This window comes from Scyliorhinus canicula, chromosome 13 (assembly GCF_902713615.1).
Source record: "Scyliorhinus canicula chromosome 13, sScyCan1.1, whole genome shotgun sequence".
Classification (NCBI taxonomy): domain Eukaryota; kingdom Metazoa; phylum Chordata; class Chondrichthyes; order Carcharhiniformes; family Scyliorhinidae; genus Scyliorhinus; species Scyliorhinus canicula.
The window spans coordinates 149077307-149097319 of NC_052158.1; the positions used below are offsets into that span (position 1 = coordinate 149077307).

At 46.0% G+C, this 20013-nt stretch overlaps 1 protein-coding gene across 13 annotated transcripts in view; it reads left to right on the forward strand.

Moving 5' to 3' along the window:
- Positions 1-19434, forward strand: part of mbnl1 (muscleblind-like splicing regulator 1) — a 347533-nt gene extending 328099 nt beyond the window's left edge. For 5 of the 13 annotated variants that reach the window (XM_038815110.1, XM_038815097.1, XM_038815100.1 and 2 more), the window contains 5 exons: positions 2646-2681; positions 5807-5901; positions 12236-12289; positions 14946-15021; positions 17172-19434. In XM_038815110.1, coding sequence (XP_038671038.1) covers positions 2646-2681; positions 5807-5901; positions 12236-12289; positions 14946-15002 — 242 coding nt within the window. In that variant the 3' untranslated portion in view covers positions 15003-15021; positions 17172-19434. The remainder of the gene's footprint in view (positions 1-2645; positions 2682-5806; positions 5902-12235; positions 12290-14945; positions 15022-17171) is intronic. The other 8 variants (XM_038815101.1, XM_038815103.1, XM_038815108.1 and 5 more) reach the window with 3 other exon arrangements.
- Positions 19435-20013: the final 579 nt, after the last annotated feature.

Below are 20013 nucleotides of genomic sequence, written 5' to 3' on the forward strand. Positions count from 1 at the left end.
GTTTCCTCCGGGTGCTCCGGTCTCCTCCCACAGTCCAAAGATGTGCAGGTTAGGTCGGGTTATGGGGATAGGGCGGGAGAGTGGGCCAAAGTAGGGTCAGTGCGGACTTAATGGATCAAATGGCCTCCTTCTGCACTGAGTGGTGCTATGGCATTTGCTGAGGTGGATGGTGTGAGAAGCTGAATTAAGAGCAGTGGACCATTATTAAGGAAGAAGTTGTGTTTGTATAGCACCCGACCTCATGCTCATGACATTCTATCGGGCTTTGCAGCCACTGAAGTACTTTCGAAGAGCGGTCACTGTAGTGATGTCGGCAAATATAGCAACCAATTATCAGCAGTAAGGTCTAACAAACGGTGTGAACAAATGATTAAATAATCTGCTTTTGCTGCGAGTGAGGGAGAAATGTAGTTCAGGCCATTCAGGAGCTGGGGCGATGGTGGCATGATGGTAATGTCACTGGTCTCGTAATGTAATAGCGGAAGATAATCTCTTTAAGACAGAGATAGATAGGTTCTTGATTAATAAGGGGATCAGGGGTTATGGGGAGAAGGCAGGAGAATGGGGATGAAAAACATCAGCCATGATCGAATGGCGGGGCAGACTCGATGGGCCGAAGGGCCTAATTCTGCTGCTGTGTCTTATGGTCTTACACTGCTTTGGGGAGGTGGGTTCAGATCTTGCTGCAGTCACTGATAGAATTTTAAATTCAATTAATAAATCAGGAATTAAAAGCTAATCCCAACGATGGAACGACCATCGACTGTGGTAAAGATCCATTGATGCCCTTTAGCGAGAGAATTTTTCTGTCCTTGCCTGGTCCACGTGTGACTGCAGATCCGCGGCAATCAGGATGGCTGTCAGCTGCCGTCTGCATCAGTGTAGCGATGTAGTCAGTGGGACATCAGTTAGACAGCTTATCTGAAAGCTGTGGCACCTTTGACAGTGTAGCACCCTCTCAGCAGCCTAGACTACACGCTCACCCCCTGGGGATGAGACTTGAATTCACGACTTTCAGACAGAGATGAGAATGCTACCAACTAATTCCAGATAACTTTGACTCCGTGTGACAGGAAGGATATATTGGCCTGAGAGAGAAAACAGTGCCGGTTTGCCAGGCTGAAACCAGGGCGTAAAGGTTTAAATTATGAGGGCAGACCGCAGAAACCTAGCTTGTATCTACTTTAGTTTCGAAGTTTGACGAGCCTTCGATATGTTTTAAATGATAAAACGGTTCGGTAGGCTGGACAGGAAGAATCCACACCTAGGAGATATGTTACATTTAGAGGATGCTGGGAGCTGGAATTGTGAAGCACTTTGATTCACACAGAGAGCAATAGAAATCAGGAATCCTCCCCTCTGAAAGGCGTCAATTGAAACTTGCAGGAGATTTGGGGAGAGAGGGAGGTCTTTCAGACCACGATTGTAGGGTTCGCCGTTTGTTGCTCTTGCACACCTCCTCGGGCTCAACTAATTATACAGTGACGGCAACCGGCCCGGGAGCTCACCCTCTCCGCGGTGTCAGAGATGCCAAAAGTGAAAAAGAGTGAAACTTTATCGTAGCAGAGAAAGATTGTCCATCATGTTTGCAAAATACAAATCTGACCTCAGGGAAAATCAATGCTGCCTTTGATTTCGGAAAAAAACGTTTTTTAAAACTGTTTCCCCCGTTATTGGAGGTGGGCAGCAGCCAATTATCCACACAGCAAGGCCCTACAGCACGGTAGCATTGTGGATAGCACAATCGCTTCACAGCACCAGGGTCCCAGGTTCAATTCCGGCTTGGGCCACTGTCTGTGCGGAGTCTGCACATCCTCCCCGTGTGTGCGTGGGTTTCCTCCGGGTGCTCCGGTTTCCTCCCACAGTCCAAAGATGTGCAGGTTAGGTGGATTGGCCATGATAAATTGCCCTTAGTGTCCAAAATTGCCCTTAGTGTTGAGTGGGGTTACTGGGTTATGGGGATAGGGTGGAGGTGTTAACCTTGGGTAGGGTGCTCTTTCCAGGAGCCGGTACAGACTTGATGGGCCGAATGGCCTCCTGTACTGTAAAAAAAATTCTATGAAATAATCCGCGATGTTGATGGAGGGATAAATGTTGGCCAGGACACCGGGAGTAGTGCAAACTCACCCTGCTCTTCGCCAAAATAGAGAAACGGGTTATTTTTATGTCTGCCCAAGAGGGAAGATGTTGTGTGGCTCATAAGAGGATTCAGTGGGTACAGCTTCCTCAGTACTGCCTTGGCACTGTCAGCGTGGGTTATGTGCTCGAGCCGCTGGAGTGGGATGCCAACCTCCCCACCTCCGACTGAACCAATAAAGGGAGAGGAAATGGGGCTGAGGAGGAAACTTCATTTGTGGAACAGGTTTTGCGAATGGCAGTGAACAGGGAACCAAAACCAATCTTGAAAAAGGCCGAGTTAGCGACCAGCACACATGTTTACATACGTGTTCCTCACAAAGCACACTGTTTTCCTGTAGATTAGACTATTGTGTGATTTTATTGTGCTGTCACAGCACAACCTCTGTTCCCTCAATAACAAGTTTTTTCCTCTTTGTTACAATGATTTCTAATTACACATGTGATGGGTTGTTTTAATTCTTTTCCCCTTTCAAATCCACCTTCCTGTTGCAATGCATGATGGGCAGGCTCAATATTGTGCATGACACCCGCTACAAGTGTTGGTAGGTGCCAGCTTTGTTTTTCGATTATCCGTACCTGTAGAATTTTTATCCACAGGCCCTTCAAACTCCACCGCTGATACCGGCTCATCACTGTGCCCATGGTATTGTGAAGTGACACGGAAGGAGGCCAGCATTTAGCTTATCATCCTTGCGGCAGTTCCTTGAGGGAGCTATCCTGTAAACCCCGCTCCAACTCGCCCATTCGTTCCCCGCAGCCCCCTGAATTATTTTCCCTTGAAAACATTTATCCAACTCCCCCGTGAACGTTGCTATTGAATCTGCCTCCACTGCCCATTCGAACCTTGCATTCCAGATCAAAGCAGTGGGACTTTCCCTCCACGACATGCCTTGCAAAATTGACCACACTCCCGCACCTCCCCCATTGGCCAGTGGCGGCTTCTTCTGTTCCCGCTGCTGTCGTCAACGGGGTTTCCCATTGTTTGCATCTTCCGCCACCAGGGAACCCGTAGGGGGGGATGGAGACACCGTTGGCGAACCCGGAAGATCCCATCGGGGCGAACAGCCAGAAAATCCAATCCATGTCTCCTCACGTTTTCTCTGATTCCGGCTGCTGATCATTGCAGACCATGAACCCTCAGGTGGAATATTGCCACCAATAGCCTCTTGAGTAGTTCAACACCAGGAGTGGAAAACCGTACGGTGTCCGTTGGATGAATCAAAATGATCCAAATGGGCACCACGGTGGCACAGTGGTTAGCACTGCTGCCTCACAGCTCCAGGGACCCAGGTTCAATTCCAGCCTTGTGTGCCTAATTGTGTGGAGTCTGCGCGTTCTCCCCGTGTCCTCGTGGGTTTCCTCCGGGTGCTCCGGTTTCCTCCCACAGTCCAAAGATGTGCAGGTTGGGTGGATTGGCCATGATAAATTGCCCCTCAGTGTCCAAAAGGTTAGAACTGGGTTACGCGGATAGGGCGGGATAGGGCTTAAGTAGTGTGCTCTTTCAAAGGGCCAGTGCAGACCTGATGGGCCGAATGACCTCCTTCTGCACAGTAGGGATTCTACGAAACGTCCTTTCTCAAATGTATTTATCATGTGATTAATTATTCTGTTAGGCAAGGTGGTTGCATGTTACAGAACCAAGGTGGGCAGATGGAGTTAGGATATGGAGGAGCCATGATCTAACTGGATGGCAAAACAGGTTGGAGTGGCCGAGTGCTCTCCTGTTCCTGTGTTCTTCAATTCAATGAATGATTTGAAGAAGCTTCCCGGATCCTTTTATTGGTTGAGTTATTCCCCACTGTGAGATTGAACCATTGGATTTGATTTGATCCATGGAAAAGGATGTGTTTACTGATGTCTGCCAAGGTAACCGTCTTGGTTTAGATTTAGAGGCTTTCCCATGTCTAATGACACATGAGGCAGACAAAGCACACACGCTTTTGTCTGGTTCCATAACTGGTTTCTCCTGGAACAGGTCACTAGTCTACCGCCAAAGGAGAGCCATTCCAAATCAAGCGTGGCGGACCTGCCAAGAGTAGAGTGGATCAAGAATGGAGACGCCGTCACTCTGACCACCCGCCATAGGAAGGATTTACAGGTTGACCCTCAATCCGTTTGGCCACACTATGAGCGAGTCTTTAAATCCTGGAGTGGGATTAGAACCTAGAGCTTCAGACTCTACCCACTGCGCCACAAGACCTCCCTCTCAAGGTAGCAGTCGGGAGGACTATAATTGTCTCAAGCATCCCAGATTGAAAGGTAACAAAAATAGTCTTCCTCATCCACAACCCTCGTTCAGAAATGCAGTAGTATAATTCACACAATCTTCCAGGATAGAAGGAGTCCAATTGGCCCTTCCCAGCTGTGCCAGCTCTTTGAAAGAGCTACCCAGTTAGTCCACTTCCCTGCTCCTAACCCATGCCTCCTTTTGAAGTATTTATCCATTTCCCTTTTGAAAGTTGAATCTGCTTCCACCAGCCTCTCCTGCAGCGTATTCCAGACCAGGTCCTCCTCATCTCCTCTTTGACAGGGTTCGACTGACTCATTGTCCATTGCAGCCTGTTTTTGGACAGCCCCAGTTAACATTCGATACGTTTGCCTCGGTTCCAAGATCAGCCCGAACCATTTTGGGCTTGCAACCTTGACCTCTGAAAGAGAAATGTTTTGCGCGATGACCTTTGCTTGTCTATCGACTTGAAGAGACCATGCTGTTGATGCTGAAATTTGTATGGCACACATGGGCAGCAACACAGAACCTTCCCTTTAATGGCGGCGCTGTCCCTTTTAATGCATGGGATTCCTTTGGCCTCTCTACCACCACCTCCTGTCGTTCCCCCCCACCCGCCGCCACCCCACATTTTCAATGACATCCTTTCAATTGACGATTCGGAAATCAATTGCTGAAATTGACCATTGGGTTGGAGTCATTCATTGGCCAGCCAATTCTGTTCAATTCATGAGTGAGTGGACTTTGAAAGGACTGTGCTTCTCACTGCTAAGGTCCGTTTGGAATTATTAAAGCTCTTGTTGCATAATTTAGCTTTTTAAAATGATCCTATTAATGATTATGAAGCAGTGAAACATTTATAAATGTCGCTTTGCAATAATGGATAACTATGGATTTCTTTTAATGAGTGTTGTGGCTTAATTAAGAGTTTGACAGAATATGTAATTTAAAGCATGACTCTGAACTGCTTTGATATTAAATAATATAACCCTAATAGACATTTATTTTAAAGAGGTGTGTAATATTATTTTTCATGAGCTTGTTGCATTGATTTACCCAATTGTTGTTGTTCTTAATAAGCATTTTTCCCTTTTCTCTCTTCTTTTTTATGTTCATTTTGTTTGCTGCATGCTTCCACTTCTTTTGTTCCCCCTCCCTACCGCTACCTATCCCCTTTTACCCAACTTGCCCCAAATTTCCTCACCTTGCCCCACCTCTTTATTTTCCCCTATCCTCTTCGCCTTCTCCGACACTGCACACACATGTCACTCGCTGGTGATAACGTCACGCGGCTCGTTGCTACGCTAACTCTTTGATGTGTGCTGCCATGGTTTCTTCCATCAAAATCCACCCCCCACCCCGTGACCTTCTCCACCTCTCGTTCCCCCTCTATTTGGTTTCTTCTTCCTCTTCTTCGCTCTCTGTGATTTTCCTCCAAAGTACCCATGATGCACGGTGCTAATCCGGCAGCCGTATCTGCGGCAACGACATCCGCCACAAGTGTTCCCTTTGCGGCCACCGCCACCGCCAACCAGGTTTGCTCATTTACACGTTCAGTTGTTCTTGTTTCTCTAGGTTTCTCCAAGTAACGCTTTCAACGTTAGCGTTTGAGAAAAGGTTCTGTTGTTGCTTTTTTGGGGGCCCTGTTGCTGTCAGTGGAAGATCAAGATTAAAATGTTCAGCCCATATTTGGGAATGAAAGCCAGGGCTGAATGGGAATCTTTCCTCAGCATTCTGGTGCAACTTCAGTAAATTGATGTTGCGGTTGTACAGCAGATGTCCCCAGAGGGTTAGTCTCAATTGGGATAACATCAACGTTTGAGTAATAGTTGAGATGGATGATATTGGATCACCTGCAGGTTATGCAGATCACCCATAAACCGCCATGGGTTAAAATGACTCTCGTTGAGCGTGATTAAATGTTCGAAAAAGAGTCACATTTTGGGCATGTAGAGCAGCGCTTCAGGCTCTCAAATGGGACATTTTTTTTTTGTCCGCACTTACCTCACTTATTACACTGATGAGCTGAACTCTTCAGTGCACGAAGAGATCGGGGCGCCATTTCTAAATACCGTCCCAATCTCTCGTCTCACTTGAGGTACTCAGGTGGCAGCAGGAGTGCCAGGGTACCAGCTTGGGGTCTCTGATGGTCTGGGAGAGCCTTGCCCCTCCCCCCCCCCCCCCCCCCTCCGTTATATCTGGTCCACATTTGTGTGGACCAGTGCTAAATTGCGCCATGGTGAGGTCTCCCAGGCACGGGCGTTAGTTCCTGGGTCGCAGAAAAATTGGGCGACGACATAGTTAATTGAGCCTAATGTCCTACTTAAATATATAAATCTGGATCTCCCCCAGTGAGAGTCAGATCCAGATCGTGTGAGATCTCGTTGGGTCTCGCGAGTCGTTCCGAACGTTGCAAATCTTGCAAAAGGCCTTGTTGCATCACCAAGTCACGCGCGATGAGGCCGTTCGATTATGTCCACAATGTCAAATTATTGGCACATAATGCCCACTCTGCTGAATAAGTGATGGGGTGAGACAGCATTGGAGAAGATACTTGCACCATATTACATATAGGAGCAGGCTAGGAAGGAATATGAAGAATGTAAACATAGGTTTACAATGCATGTGGAGAAATACACAAAGTGTGGCGAATAAGGTTGGTGAGCTCCAGGACAAATAGCCATGTGGGAATATGATGAATTGGCAATCACGGAATCATGGGACGGAATTTTCTGGCTGTTCACGCTGACGGGATCTTACGGTCCCGCCGACGGCGCACCCCGCCATAGGTTTCGTGGGACAGGAGGATCCTGCCGTCAGTCACCCTTCGGCCCTGCAGAACGCACAATTGAAGGGGGAGGAAAATCCCGCCCTTACTTAAAAATTGTGAGGACTGGTTTTTTTATATTTAAGGACGTAAAGTGATCAGAAAAGATCAGGAATGTGAAAAGGATTTAGGATGGCACGACTGAATAGGAAAGACATTGTTGTGTTGTAAAGTGATAGTATCCTTGAGAAGGCAATGACAGAATCCACTTGGTTAGATGCGCAAAAACTGTAGACGTGTGATAGTGAGGGACTTTAATTACCCAGATAACGACTGAGATAATGTTGGAACAAAGGGAAAGGAGGAGGAGGAATTTCTGATATGTGTTCAGGAGAAATTCCTTGACAAGGATGTTCTCAGTTCAGGGGCTGGTTTAGCACAGGGCTAAATCGCTGGTTTTGAAAGCAGTCCAAGGCAGGCCAGCAGCACGGTTAAATTCCCGTACCAGCCTCCCCAAACAGGCGCCGGAATGTGGCGACTAGGGGTTTTTCACAGTAACTTCATTTGAAGCCTACTTGTGACAATAAGTGATTTTAGTTTTCAGTTCAACGAGAAAGGAGGCATTGTTGAATCTGGTGCTGGAGAACAAGGTGGGCCAAATAGCTGGGGACACATGTGTAATCGTATCATAAAGTTTAGGCTAGTGATGCAGAAGAGCAAGGAACAATCTAAAGCACAACGTTTAAATTGGAAGGGGTCTGATTTTGATGGGGTGAGAAGGGATCTTCCAATTCCAGCTCTATTCCTGCAGCTCGTGCTGCACTAGGACAGTTTTGTCTTTTTCCTTGAACAGGTCGCGAGTCTGTCGTCATGGACTTCTAGCTTGAGGAATGCCACTCCCCTTCAAGCCTGGCTGACCAGGAGTCTCTCCTGCTCTTTCCGCCCTCCATTGGCGTGTTGGAAGGATTTTGCAGATTGACAGATTGCAGCCTATTTGGCTGCGTGATGAACGCACCTTCCCTTTGCCATCAAGTCCTGGGGTGGAACACAAACCCAGAGCCTCTGGTTCAGAAGCAGGGATGCTACCCACTGAACCAGACGTGGAGTGATCTAGTCAGGGTAAAATGGATGGCAGTGTGGCACAGTGGTCAGCAATGCTACCTCACAGTGCCAGGGACCTGGGTTCGACTCCCGGCTGTCTGTGTGGAGTCTGCACGTTCTCCCCGTGTCTGCGTGGGTTTCCTCCGGCTGCTCCGGTTTCCTCCCACAGTCCAAAGATGTTCAGGTTAGGTGAATTGGCCATGATAAATTGCCCCTTGGTGTTTAGGGATGGGCTAGTTAGGTGACAGCGTTACGGGGATATAGGATGGGAATAGAGGGATACGGACCCAGGAAGTGTGGACGATTTTAGTTTAGATGGGCAGCATGGTCGGCACAGGCTTAGAGGGCCGAAGGGCCTGTTCCTGTGCTGTACTTTTCTTTGTTTGGTGGGGTGGGGCAGTGTACCTGGGTCATGCTCTTTCAGATTGTCGGTGCAGACTCGATGGGCTGAACGGCCCCCTTCTGCACGGTAGAGATTCTATGATTCTATAATAGACGCAAGAAACTAAAACCAGAGTCCTTGGGTGACAAAGGAAGGCGGAGGGAGACGAAGTGAAGGGCAGCACGATGGCACAGTGTTTAGCACTGCTGCCTCACAGCGCCAGGACGCGGGTTCGATTGCACGTTCTCCCTGTGTCTGCGTGGGTTTCCTCCGGGTGCTCCGGTTTCCTCCCACAGTCCAAAGATGTGCAGGTTAGGTGGATTGGCCATGATAAATTGCCCTTAGTGACCAAAGATTAGGTGATGTTATGGGGATTGGGTGGTGGAGTGAGAAAAAACTGTTCCCGTTAGCTCTGGGCGGGAGGTGAGGAAGAGGTTTTTTATGCAACAAATGGCACTCACCCTGAGACTCACCACCCATAGGGGTGGTGGAAGCGGAAACAGTCAATGATTTTAAAAGGAAATAGGATAGACCCTTGAAGGATATAAACTTGCAGGGCAACAGGGATAGGGCAGGATCATGAAACTGACTTGAGTTTCTCCACAGACAGTTGGCATGGACTTGATGGGCCAAGTTGTCTCCTTCTGTGCAACAACTGACTCTGTGGTCTGAGTTGTTGCCTTGTCAGGCGAGCGCCATCGGCGGGGTAGGAAGCAGATGTGAAATCTGCTCTCACCCTCCATTCCCTCCCAACATCGTGGTCACGCTGCCTGGCTAATTAACTGGCAGCAGCATGAAACGCACTCCGTGCTTGGGTGGGGGTGGGAGGCGCAGAGAGAAGAGGGCTGGCGCCACGACACATGAGGGTGCAGGTGAGTGGTTTGAAATGATAAAACACGCTCCCTGAAGGCAGACAACTGCTGTGTTGTTCAAAGGATATCCGCACACAGAAAATGCCACAAACTATCTCTGATGCAACAACAAACAAGTGACAGCAATACTCCTAACTCACCAACTTTCAAACATCCTCCGGCCATTTCAATCTGCGCTGGGCTGAGAACAATGCAGAAACGTGAAGGCCGCCTGGCCGATGGGCCCCGCCAGCCAAGCCTAAAAGCGTACGGGCCGCTAGAAATTCCGGTCGATTGGGGCTTTAAGTAGCTTAATTTGTACTTTAATGGCCGGTGTGTATGCCTCCGGCTCCTGCGCACATCTGCCAACCCTGAAGTGGCGCGGCGTCCACTATGACATTGGGCTGCCCACCCACCATTTTCCCGTACAATTTCATGCCAGTTCAGGTCGGCCTCTCATCCAATCACAGTCATTAAAATTCTGGTCCGTGGCCCTTTAAGGTGCATCACCGTTTAACCAAACCTGTCACAGGGTTGGTGCAGACTTGATGGACCGAATGGCCTTCTTCTGCAATTTAGGTATTCTATGATTTAAGGCCATAAACTCTACCCGTTTGGGATATCTAGTGCTTAATTGCTGCTGGGTGAGGTAAGTTTAGCCAAGAATTGTAAATTCTGGGCTTCAACTCTGCAGAGACCAGCACAACATTGTTATCATTTTTTGTGCTATGGCTCTTAATGGTCTGGCAATGTATTTGCAGATATGATTTTTCCATTCTTCCCATCCTTGTATTATTAATGTCTTATTTTATTAACCTTCCCCATGATAAACTGCTTAAAGGAAATAAAATTCAAAGGGATTTGGATGTCCAGGATTTTTAACCCAACAGGTCCAAGGGAAGGGATGAAACTTATTTTCGGGGAGTCCAACATTAGACCCAGGACATTAATCTCTGAGGGTGTTGAAATGAGCTAGGACTTTTCCTGCCTGAAGCCTCTCAGCTGTGATGTCCAGGGCATAGTGGTGTGAACAGCAATTAGGCTGGGAGCCTGAGGATGCTGGGGATGGCTCCCTTTATTAGTGTTGGGCAGGCACTAATAAAGGCTCCCTTTATTAGTGTTGAGGCTGGTTTAGCTCACTGGGCTAAATCGCTGGCTTTTAAAGCAGGCCAGCAGCACGGTTCGATTCCCGTACCAGCCTCCCCGGACAGGCGCCGGAATGTGGCGACTAGGGGCTTTTCACAGTAACTTCATTGAAGCCTACTCGTGACAATAAGCGATTTTCATTTCATTTTCAATCTGTGACAGAAGCTAGACCGGGGAGATAGCTCAGGTCCAACAACCCCTTGCACCTTGCAACACGAGCAGGGAATGAGTTTGGGATGCTGTTAATGGTGGGGAATCAGCACCCATTTTCCTGACCTACAGTGGTTTCACAAGAAATTTCGCTTTTTCAACTTATGTTGTGTTGTCTCAAATGTAGCAATTAATCTCCAGATGTCCCGTACAGGTGGCATGTAGACTTCCTGGCCATAAGGGGGGAAGATTAGTTTAAAAACGGATTAGGGAAAGAGAAGTTCATTGTGCACGGCGTATATAACATTTGACTTATCGTAAGCAGTTTTAACCTTTGGAAGTAGTTTGAAGGGGGTGATATTTGATTGGCTGCCCCTGTGGCCCTAAATTTTAACTCACCTCCATCTGTTAGCCCTTGAGTAGGTCTCGCGCAACCTCTCGACAGCAGGTGTTAAAATGGCGTGCCAGCATTGATGACATTGCCATTAAGTAGGTGAAGCTGGTCATTTGTAGGGTGGAGGATGGGAAAGCATTGGGAACACAGTTCAAAACCTACCTATCCCCAACCTCTTAAAACCCCCAAACTACAATTAAAAAAAACAAATATTTCATGCTGTGTGGGCATCGCTGGCAAGGCCAGCAATTGTTGCCCATTGAACTGAGCGGCTTCTCGACCATCTCAGAGAGTATTTAAGAGTTGCCCGCATTGCTGTGGGTCTGGAGTCACATGAAGGCCAGACCAGGTAAGGACAGCAGATTGCATTCCTGAAAGGACATTAGTGAACCAGATGCATTTTTATGACAATCGACAGTGGTTTCATGGTCATTGTTAAACTTTTAATTCCAGATTTTCTATTCCATTCAAATTTTACCATCTGCCATTGTGACATTCGCAATGTCGGGGTTACCCTGGGTCTCTGGACTGTTAGTTCAGTGGCAATGCCACGGCCCACTGCCTCCCCTAAGCCACTGCTGGGCAGGGGAGTCTACCCCACTGAGCGGAGAGAAGATTGTGCCTTGAGGCCCACCACGGTCAACAGCCTGCTGATACTCATGCCAAGTCACATGTCACTGTCACATGGTGACATAATGGCACAACCAGCAGCGAACAAAGGCTGAGAGAGAACACGAAGATAATTAATACAGGAAAAGGAATTCAACGCTGATAAATATTCCAGAGTTATCACCACCGGGACCTCCCTCAGGCGGACATCTACAAAGCAACCACAAGCCCCAGCCCTTTTTGTGCCCATTTGATTTTAAGGGGGCAGAAAGTCACGGGATTCAGGCAGAAGGAGAATTGAGATCCTCCTATCCCCTCTGGCCGCCACCACCAGTCGGACCTGTGCATGCTCCCTGCGTCTCTTGTTTTTTTTTCCATCTATGTTCAAAACAAATGACACAAAAGTCTATTAATTATTCTTATATCACATTTCAACTTGATGACTTAACATGATTCTCATTTATTGCAGTTACAATGTTATCTGAAGGATGTTGACCATTTCCCGCGGCCTCCTTACTCCGCGGTAGGTTATCCTGTGCCTCTCTCAGGTGATGTTGCCACCTGTGCCACAGGGTGACATTTCCTGTTCTGCCTTTACATAGGATTGCATAGGATATTTGGCAGAGAAATGGGCCATTCAACCCAAACAGTCCATGCTGATGTTTATGCTCTTCCCCCCCCCCCTCCACCCACCGCTTACCGAGCTCTCTCCCAACTTTCCTCATCTAAATCCATAACCCTCTATTCTGCTCCCCATCATTTGCTTACCTAGCTTCCCCTTAGATGCATCTGTACTATTTTCTTCAACCGCTGCCTGTGAAAAGAAAGTTTTTTCTGAATTCCCTGGTGACCATCTTGCATTGATGGTCCCCGGTTATCCTCTTCCCCACAAGGGGAAAGATATATTGGCATTGGAGGCAGTCCAGGGAAGGTTCGTTGGGTCGATCCTGGGTATGGAGGGATTTTGATTATGAGAGGAGGTTGAGTAGCTTGGGTCCTTTACTCATTGGAGTCTAGAAGAACGAGAGGCGGCCTTATTGAGGTATAGAGGATTCTCAGGGGGTCTTGTCAGGGTAGATGCCGAGAGGATGTTTCACCTTGTGGCAAAGTTTAGGTCCAGAGGGTATAATCTCAGAGTAAGAAGTCACCCATTTAAGAGCGAGATGAGGGGGAGTTTCTTCTCTCAGAGAGTAAGGAATCTGCAGAATCCTTTGCCACAGAGGGGTGTAAAGGTTGGGTCGTTAAGCATGGTTCAAAGCTGAGATCGACAGATTTTTAAGGGAATAAAAGGCTATGGGAATAAGGTGGGAAAGTGGTGTAGACACGATGGACCGAATGGTCTACTTCTGTTCCTACATCTAATGGTCTTATTGTCTATTCTCTTTGTATTCACTGTACCCACTCTGCATTGGCAGAGAAAATTGGCTATCCCATTTCCCACCCTCCACGCTATATACATTATTATTGAGAAGTGAGTTGAATGTGAGAATCATCTGCAGAACCGCTAGATTTGTAGGGCAAGTGGCGAAGGTGGGGTGCAGTGGGCAGGAACTGAGTTTAATGGGGGTAAACATAAATGTTTTGCTTCACAGACAATGGGCTGAGCGTTTTAATTAAAATGACAACTTCTGTATGTCCTTGAATTCATCATTGCATAAGTGTTTGCCTCTTTTCCATCTTTTAGTTTTGCTCAATGTGTCTAAAATAACATCCTTTAGTTAACATATTTGAGGAACAAATTGCTTTCTCGCCTCGCGTGTTTTAAAGTCGGCAATTCCCAAGCGACGTGCATTCCGAAAGACTTAGCGGCGGCACTTTTGGGTCAGTGCACTGTGTTGAGGTTTTTTATTTTTAGTCCATGGTTGTTCAGATCTCCAAGATGTGTACGCCATTGTGGAGTGGCATTGAATGGACCAGGGAGTGCTGCCACCCTCACCCCCATCCTCACCATCACCTTCTGAAGGACAATTGGGGATGGGCAATAAATGCTGGCTTAGCCAATGATGCCCACATCCCATACATGAAGGGAAGAATCTGAGAAAAGTTTAAGCCACCAATAAGTTCCCTCCCTCCCTCTCTCCTTCCCTCTCTCCATCCAGCTTACCCTTTCATTGTCACAAGTATGAAGTTACAGTGAAAAGCACCTAGTCGTCACATTCAGGCTCCTGTTCAGGTCAGCCGGTATGGGAATCAAACCCGGGCTCTTGGCCTTGCCATCACAAACCAGCTGTCTAGCCCACTGAGCTAAACCAGCCTTTCCATCTGATTCCATCTAATTCACCATCTGATTACCCATTTCATTATTCACCCCCAAACCGTCGCCTCCTCTACCAAAGGCACCGAGTCAAGCTGACGTTTGCTTCCTCTACAGCCAGTTAGTTTCTGGCACCTTACCTGAGTGTTTTCACTGTTCAGAAGTGAACCGTAGCCCGTGAATGTCCACTGCCTACTCGACCGTGGGTGGCATGCCAAGTCCTTCTCCTGTCCTGTCCCCACATCCGCTTTACACATATATCTCTGGCAGGAATGAGTAAATAGTTATCACGGCATCCTTCTCCCTTCCTTAATCCAAGGTATTGGAATCAATGACGAGTTCCCTGCTGCTGTGCACACTGGCTATCTCGGTGCAGACCAAACAAATTAATCTAGAACCTGCTTGGTCTTTATGGCTTAGAAGTAGCAATCAGCAGTAGTAGAATTACTTTAAGAATACGTCTATAAAATGATTCCGCAAACTCCAAGTGGGGCCTACATTAAACCATCAGTTCTATTCAAGGGAATACATGTTTTATAATAGCCAGTCAAAGAACAAGTTTATTATTGTTTCCTTTACAAAGTGCTGACTGTAGACCACTGTTGACTCTGCGCTGCAATTCATAAATCTGTGAATAATGAAAAAGAAAGAAATGTGAGCTGTTAACATCTATTTAATGTTGTGCCGTCATAAATCTGGTGATGCAGTTTTGACCTATTTCCAATCTAAACTCAAAGTTTAACAACTGAGTCAGTGTTAGCCTTGCACCTATTTGTCATTACATAGTAACTCAAGGACTTTAACTGCCTTGAAGCATGATCCAGGCACTGTGTAATCTGTGTCTGGCCTCAACTTTAAACAGGTTTACTGAACATGCTGAATGAGCCATGCATATTAACTGGAGTTATCATTTTCTTTCGTACAGATGCCCATAATATCTGTAGATCATCTGACTAGCCATAAGTACGTTACTCCGATGTAGAATATCTTTGGGTCGAACAGTGAGTATCCCTTGCTTTTGTTTCTTCAAAGTATTATTAACACTCTTAATTATTGTGGTGAAATGTCATTGAAAAGTGGTGGCACAGTGGTTAGCACTGCTGCCTCACAGCGCCATGGGCCCGAGTTCGATTCCCGGCTTGGGTCACTGTCTGTGCGGAGTCTGCACGTTCTCCCCGTGTCTGCTTGTGTTTCCTCCAGGTGCTCCAGTTTCCTCCCACAGTCCAAAGATGTGCGTGTTAGGTGGATTGGCCAGGCTAAATTATCCTTAGTGTCAATCGGTTAGGTGCAGTTACGGGGAATTGGGTCGAAGTGGAGTGCTCTTTCGGCGGGTTGGTGCAGTAACTTCATTAACACTGCAATGAAGTTACTGTGAAAATCTCCTCATCGCCACACTCCGGCGCCTGTTCTGGTACACTGAGGGAGGATTCAGAATGTCCAATTCACCAAACAAGCGCGTCTTCTGGTGACCCAAGCCGGGAATCGAACCCGGGCCCCTGGCACCGTGAAGCAACAGTGCTAACCGCTGTGCTATCGTGCTGCCCACTTCCTTATTTTACTACTGAGCTACGAGCTCCAATTGTAATCTAACTGGCTCTAAAAGGGTTAAATTATTAGGGGAGGCTGCAAAGATAAGATTCACATTTCCTCAAGCATAGAAGATTAAGGGGTGTTCGAATAGAGGTGTTTAAGGTGTTGGAAAGAATAACTATATGATTATTTCCTCTGGATGGGAAAGCTAGAATAAGAAGGCTTAATCCAGCCCTAGATGATAACACAAACTGTGGTCTGGATTTTCGGGGGGGGGGGGGGTGGCCTGTTGAGGGATGATATGACAGGCCAGCCAAAGATTCACTAACTTTCTGTGGGACTGAATGATCCCAGTGACGTGTGAGCGGTTTCAGAAAATTCCACCCTGTGCTTCAACCCCTCCTCCCCCAAACTCTGCCCAGGTTGTAGCAAGAGCGACAGCTAAGTAACAACTGAGGGAAATAAGAAAAAAATTGACCTTTATTTATTTTTTAAAAATAAATTTAGAGTACCCAATTATTTTTCCAATTAAGAGGCAATTTAGCGTGGCCAATCTGCCTACTCTGCACATCTTTGGGTTGTGGGGGTGTAACCCACACAGACACGGGGAGAATGTGTAAACTTCACAAGGAGAGTGACCAAGGGCCGGGATTCAAACCCAGGTCCTCAGCGCTGTAGGCAGCAATGCTAACCACTGTGCCACCGTGCTGCCCACCATTTTTGTCTCGTAGCTTTCACAATCACACAAAATCTCCAAGCATTTAAGAAACAATGAAGTATCTAATTTTTGAAGTGTCGCAATATAAGAAATACAGCAACCTATTTGTGCACAGCAAGCTCCCACAAACAACTATAAGATAAATGATCTGTGTTAGTGCCACTGTTTCAGGGGTAAGTAATGGCAAGGACGCCAAACACAAATGAAAAACAATTAACTTAAGGATTATAATTCTTCAATTCACCCGAATCCTAAACCTCTCCAACTTTATAATAATAATAATAATCGCTTATTGTCACAAGTAGGCTTCAATGAAGTTACTGTGAAAAGCCCCTAGTCGCCACATTACGGTGTCTGTTCGGGGAGGCCGGTACGGGAATTGAACCATCGTTCTGCATTACAAGCCAGCTGTTTAGCCCACTGTGCGAAACCAGCCCCAGTGTCACATTCATGATTAAGCATCATTTACATGATGGGAGGTGGCAGGTTGTCTGGTGGCTGGATCTGCCAGTCCTGCAATGTTAACAGAGTTTCCCTTTGTTCGCACCCTCCTCCACTAGGGAAGCCACAGTGAGGTGGGGGGGGGGGGGGGGGGGGGAGTCACCGTCAGTGGGACCGGAAGATCCTGCCGGGGGAGGGGGGACTGTCAGAAAATCCCACTTAATGTCCCTTCCTAATAAGGTGCTATATAAATGCAGGTCTTCCTTTCTCTCAGGTGATGTTTCTCAGTTTTGTACTTGAGCGGCGTAACAAATACAAGGGGGAATCTGTGAGGAGGAGCACTGGCCAGCACTGAGCCTGTGTGGGTTTTGCTGCCCTTCAATCGCAAAGGCCAGGGAATCCTATTCCGATCAAAGTCGGTCAGGACCTAAACCACCGCCTTCTTTTTTCTTCCCCGTCTAGATCAGCGTGAAGAGATGACAAGTGTGCCGGAACAGCATTACAGGGCAAGGGTCAACAGCCATTCTGTAAATACCACCATCTTATACCCAACCCCTCGTTCACCCCCTCAGCCGGAAGCCTTTCCACCTTTTGCATGCTAACGAAACGGAAGTATGGTTATCCGGAAGGAAGCGCCGAAAAAAACTTCGCAAGCTGAGACTTGTGTAGCCTGCCTGTTACACCCAAGAGTAAAGCTGAGGGAAAGTGACCTGTTGTTCAGCGTACAACATCATCTGCCTTTACTCAGTACTGTGTTATGCATAGAGTCCAAGATATATGCATAAACGACTCACCCATTTCTTTCACACATCTTGTCTCTCTCTCTATCTCTCTCTCTCTCTCTCCCTCTCTCTCACTCTTTCTCCATCCCTTCTCTCAGTGGAAAGGTAAACTTGTACACTTTAGTATGCAGTGTGTACCGGTACGCCTATGAACCATGCAAATCATTTTGATGTTAGGTTTAAATGGTTTTCCTTCAAGTTTACAAAAATGGAGAAAAAAAAAGAAAAAAAAACAAAAAAGGTGCACCTTGTATTTAAAAAAAAAGTACTATTTTACCATTAATCATCAAGAGTCAGTTGTGCATGCACAGTGTTCTGTGTTAAGGTTATATTCTAGTGGAATGTGAGGAAGACTTAAAGGGGCAATGGACAAAGATGAATGTGCTGGGCAGATTGTTTTTTTTAAAGCGCGTTATAGCTTTAAATACTGTGTCATAAATGTGTGGGGGGTACATGTTAAGTGCCATACAGGACTGTACATCAAACCCTAAAGTATTATTTCTGCAGTGCTAAAGCAATTATCTGATTCAACATATTTCAAACTTGTTAAAGCTCAGTAAAGTCGGACAGTGCCACAGACTTTGTTACTTTACCGTACATGCCAAAGCTTTCTCCGAAATGGCATCTTCACTCCAGAATGAATAGCATAGCACATAATAAATAAAAATATAATTTTTTATAAAGGGAAGTCTTGCAAGACTACTATTTCACTGATGCACATTATTGAGATCTGTCATATTAATGACTACCATGTAATTAATATCGACCAACGTAAATGAAAATTTTTTTAAATGAATGTCACAACCACGCATGGCCAAAAAAAGGGTATCCCTTGATGTCAGCTGGCCATGCAGATTGGCAACATGTCAACTCCAAAGGGAAAGGAGCCTCTTTCCGTGAATTGCCAAGCAAGATGCCATGCTTCAGAGATTTGGAAAGGCGAGCCACCTTTGCGCAGTTTTAATTTCCCCGATGTCTTTATTTTTCCCTCTGTTCGTGAAAACAGAACCAAAAGTCAATTAAGACTATAAAAAAAAAAACTTTATGGAGATGGAAACTTCTCACTTTGTGCTGAATGTCTCATTGCAGTCACACACGTATATACGCAGGCAAACTAAAGAAAAGTGACTCTAAGCTAGATACCGAACAAAGCACTGTCATTAAGATGCATGTTAAACCAAAATATTAATGAAAATCAAGATGTTTGTTGAAAGTAGCGCCAGGGTGGGATATGTGTCTGGGTGAATTTTATATGTGATTTTTTTTTTCAAATTATTGCATTTAGCCTTAGAAAGCCTTCAAGAAAAAAAAACAAGAACAAAAAAAGAATATTAGTTGTGTACGCTTAATGGGTTCATCCAAAGGAATTCCTTTATTTTTTCTCTATCCCCCCCCCCCCCCCCCCCCCCCCCCCCCTCAATAGGAATCTCTTTCTTTTCCGCAGCTTGTTAAGAGGGTAGTTCAGCAAAAAGGTGGATCAACTGTAGTGGGGCCAGGTTACTAGGAGTATCCTCATTAGAAGGGAAGGAGCACAGATTAAATTCTGCAACTTTCCATACTCCCTAGCTCACTGCAAGGGTTTCGTGTTTAGGTAGAACTTGAAAGGTGCGCTTGGTAGTTTTAAAGGGGTTGTTGCATCGATTTTATTGATTGTACTGTACATCTATTAAAGCCTTAGATTATATATTACGGGTTGAAACCCATTCTAAATGTTACTTCAAACCTGTTGAGAACACATTGCTATTAGAAACAAATTGCTATTCAAATTACTTAACATGCTAGAACTTTGCTGACTTTTTCCTCCTTTGTTTAAATTTGTAGTTTCTTAGATATATTAAGATTAGATTTGTCTTTATTTTTTATTCCGTGTAAATGGCGGACGTTGTTTTCATATTTTAGTCGGTAGATTTTTTTTCCGTTTTGTCAGGATTCACTGATAAAAAATTTCCAAAAGCTTATGACGGAAAAGGTTTCTTTTCTTCTTCCCCCCCCCCCCCCCCGCCGCACCCCCTCCCCCCCCTCCCCTCTCCTCCCCCCACCCACCCACTTCATCCTTCATAACATATTCATAACTGAATTAACTGTAGTGTCTTTCGATTATTCAGATTAGTATATAACAGCTTAAAGAATGATTTATATTGTACTGACTTATGATTGCGAGCATCAGTCATTGTTACTTCAGTCCTGTTTGCTATCAGAGAACAAAGATCTTTTATATGGAAATCTTACAATGATATGTTTCATTGTGAAGTATGAAGTTAAGTTGTTGCTATAGCAACAATCCTGGCAGACAATTGTGTAATATTTTAATGATTTAATTTGTTTGTAATTAGTCATTACGGAAATCTCTAGTTCCTAGATATTAGAACTGAACATTATTTTCTACTGTAACCATTTGAGAATAGTAAGATATTGTTTTCTGAGTACACTTTGATCTCCCTCTTATGAATATCCAGACCTTCTTTGAATAGAAGCTGCATAATCAGTAGATCAAAGGGTTTTTTTTATGTCATGAATTCAAA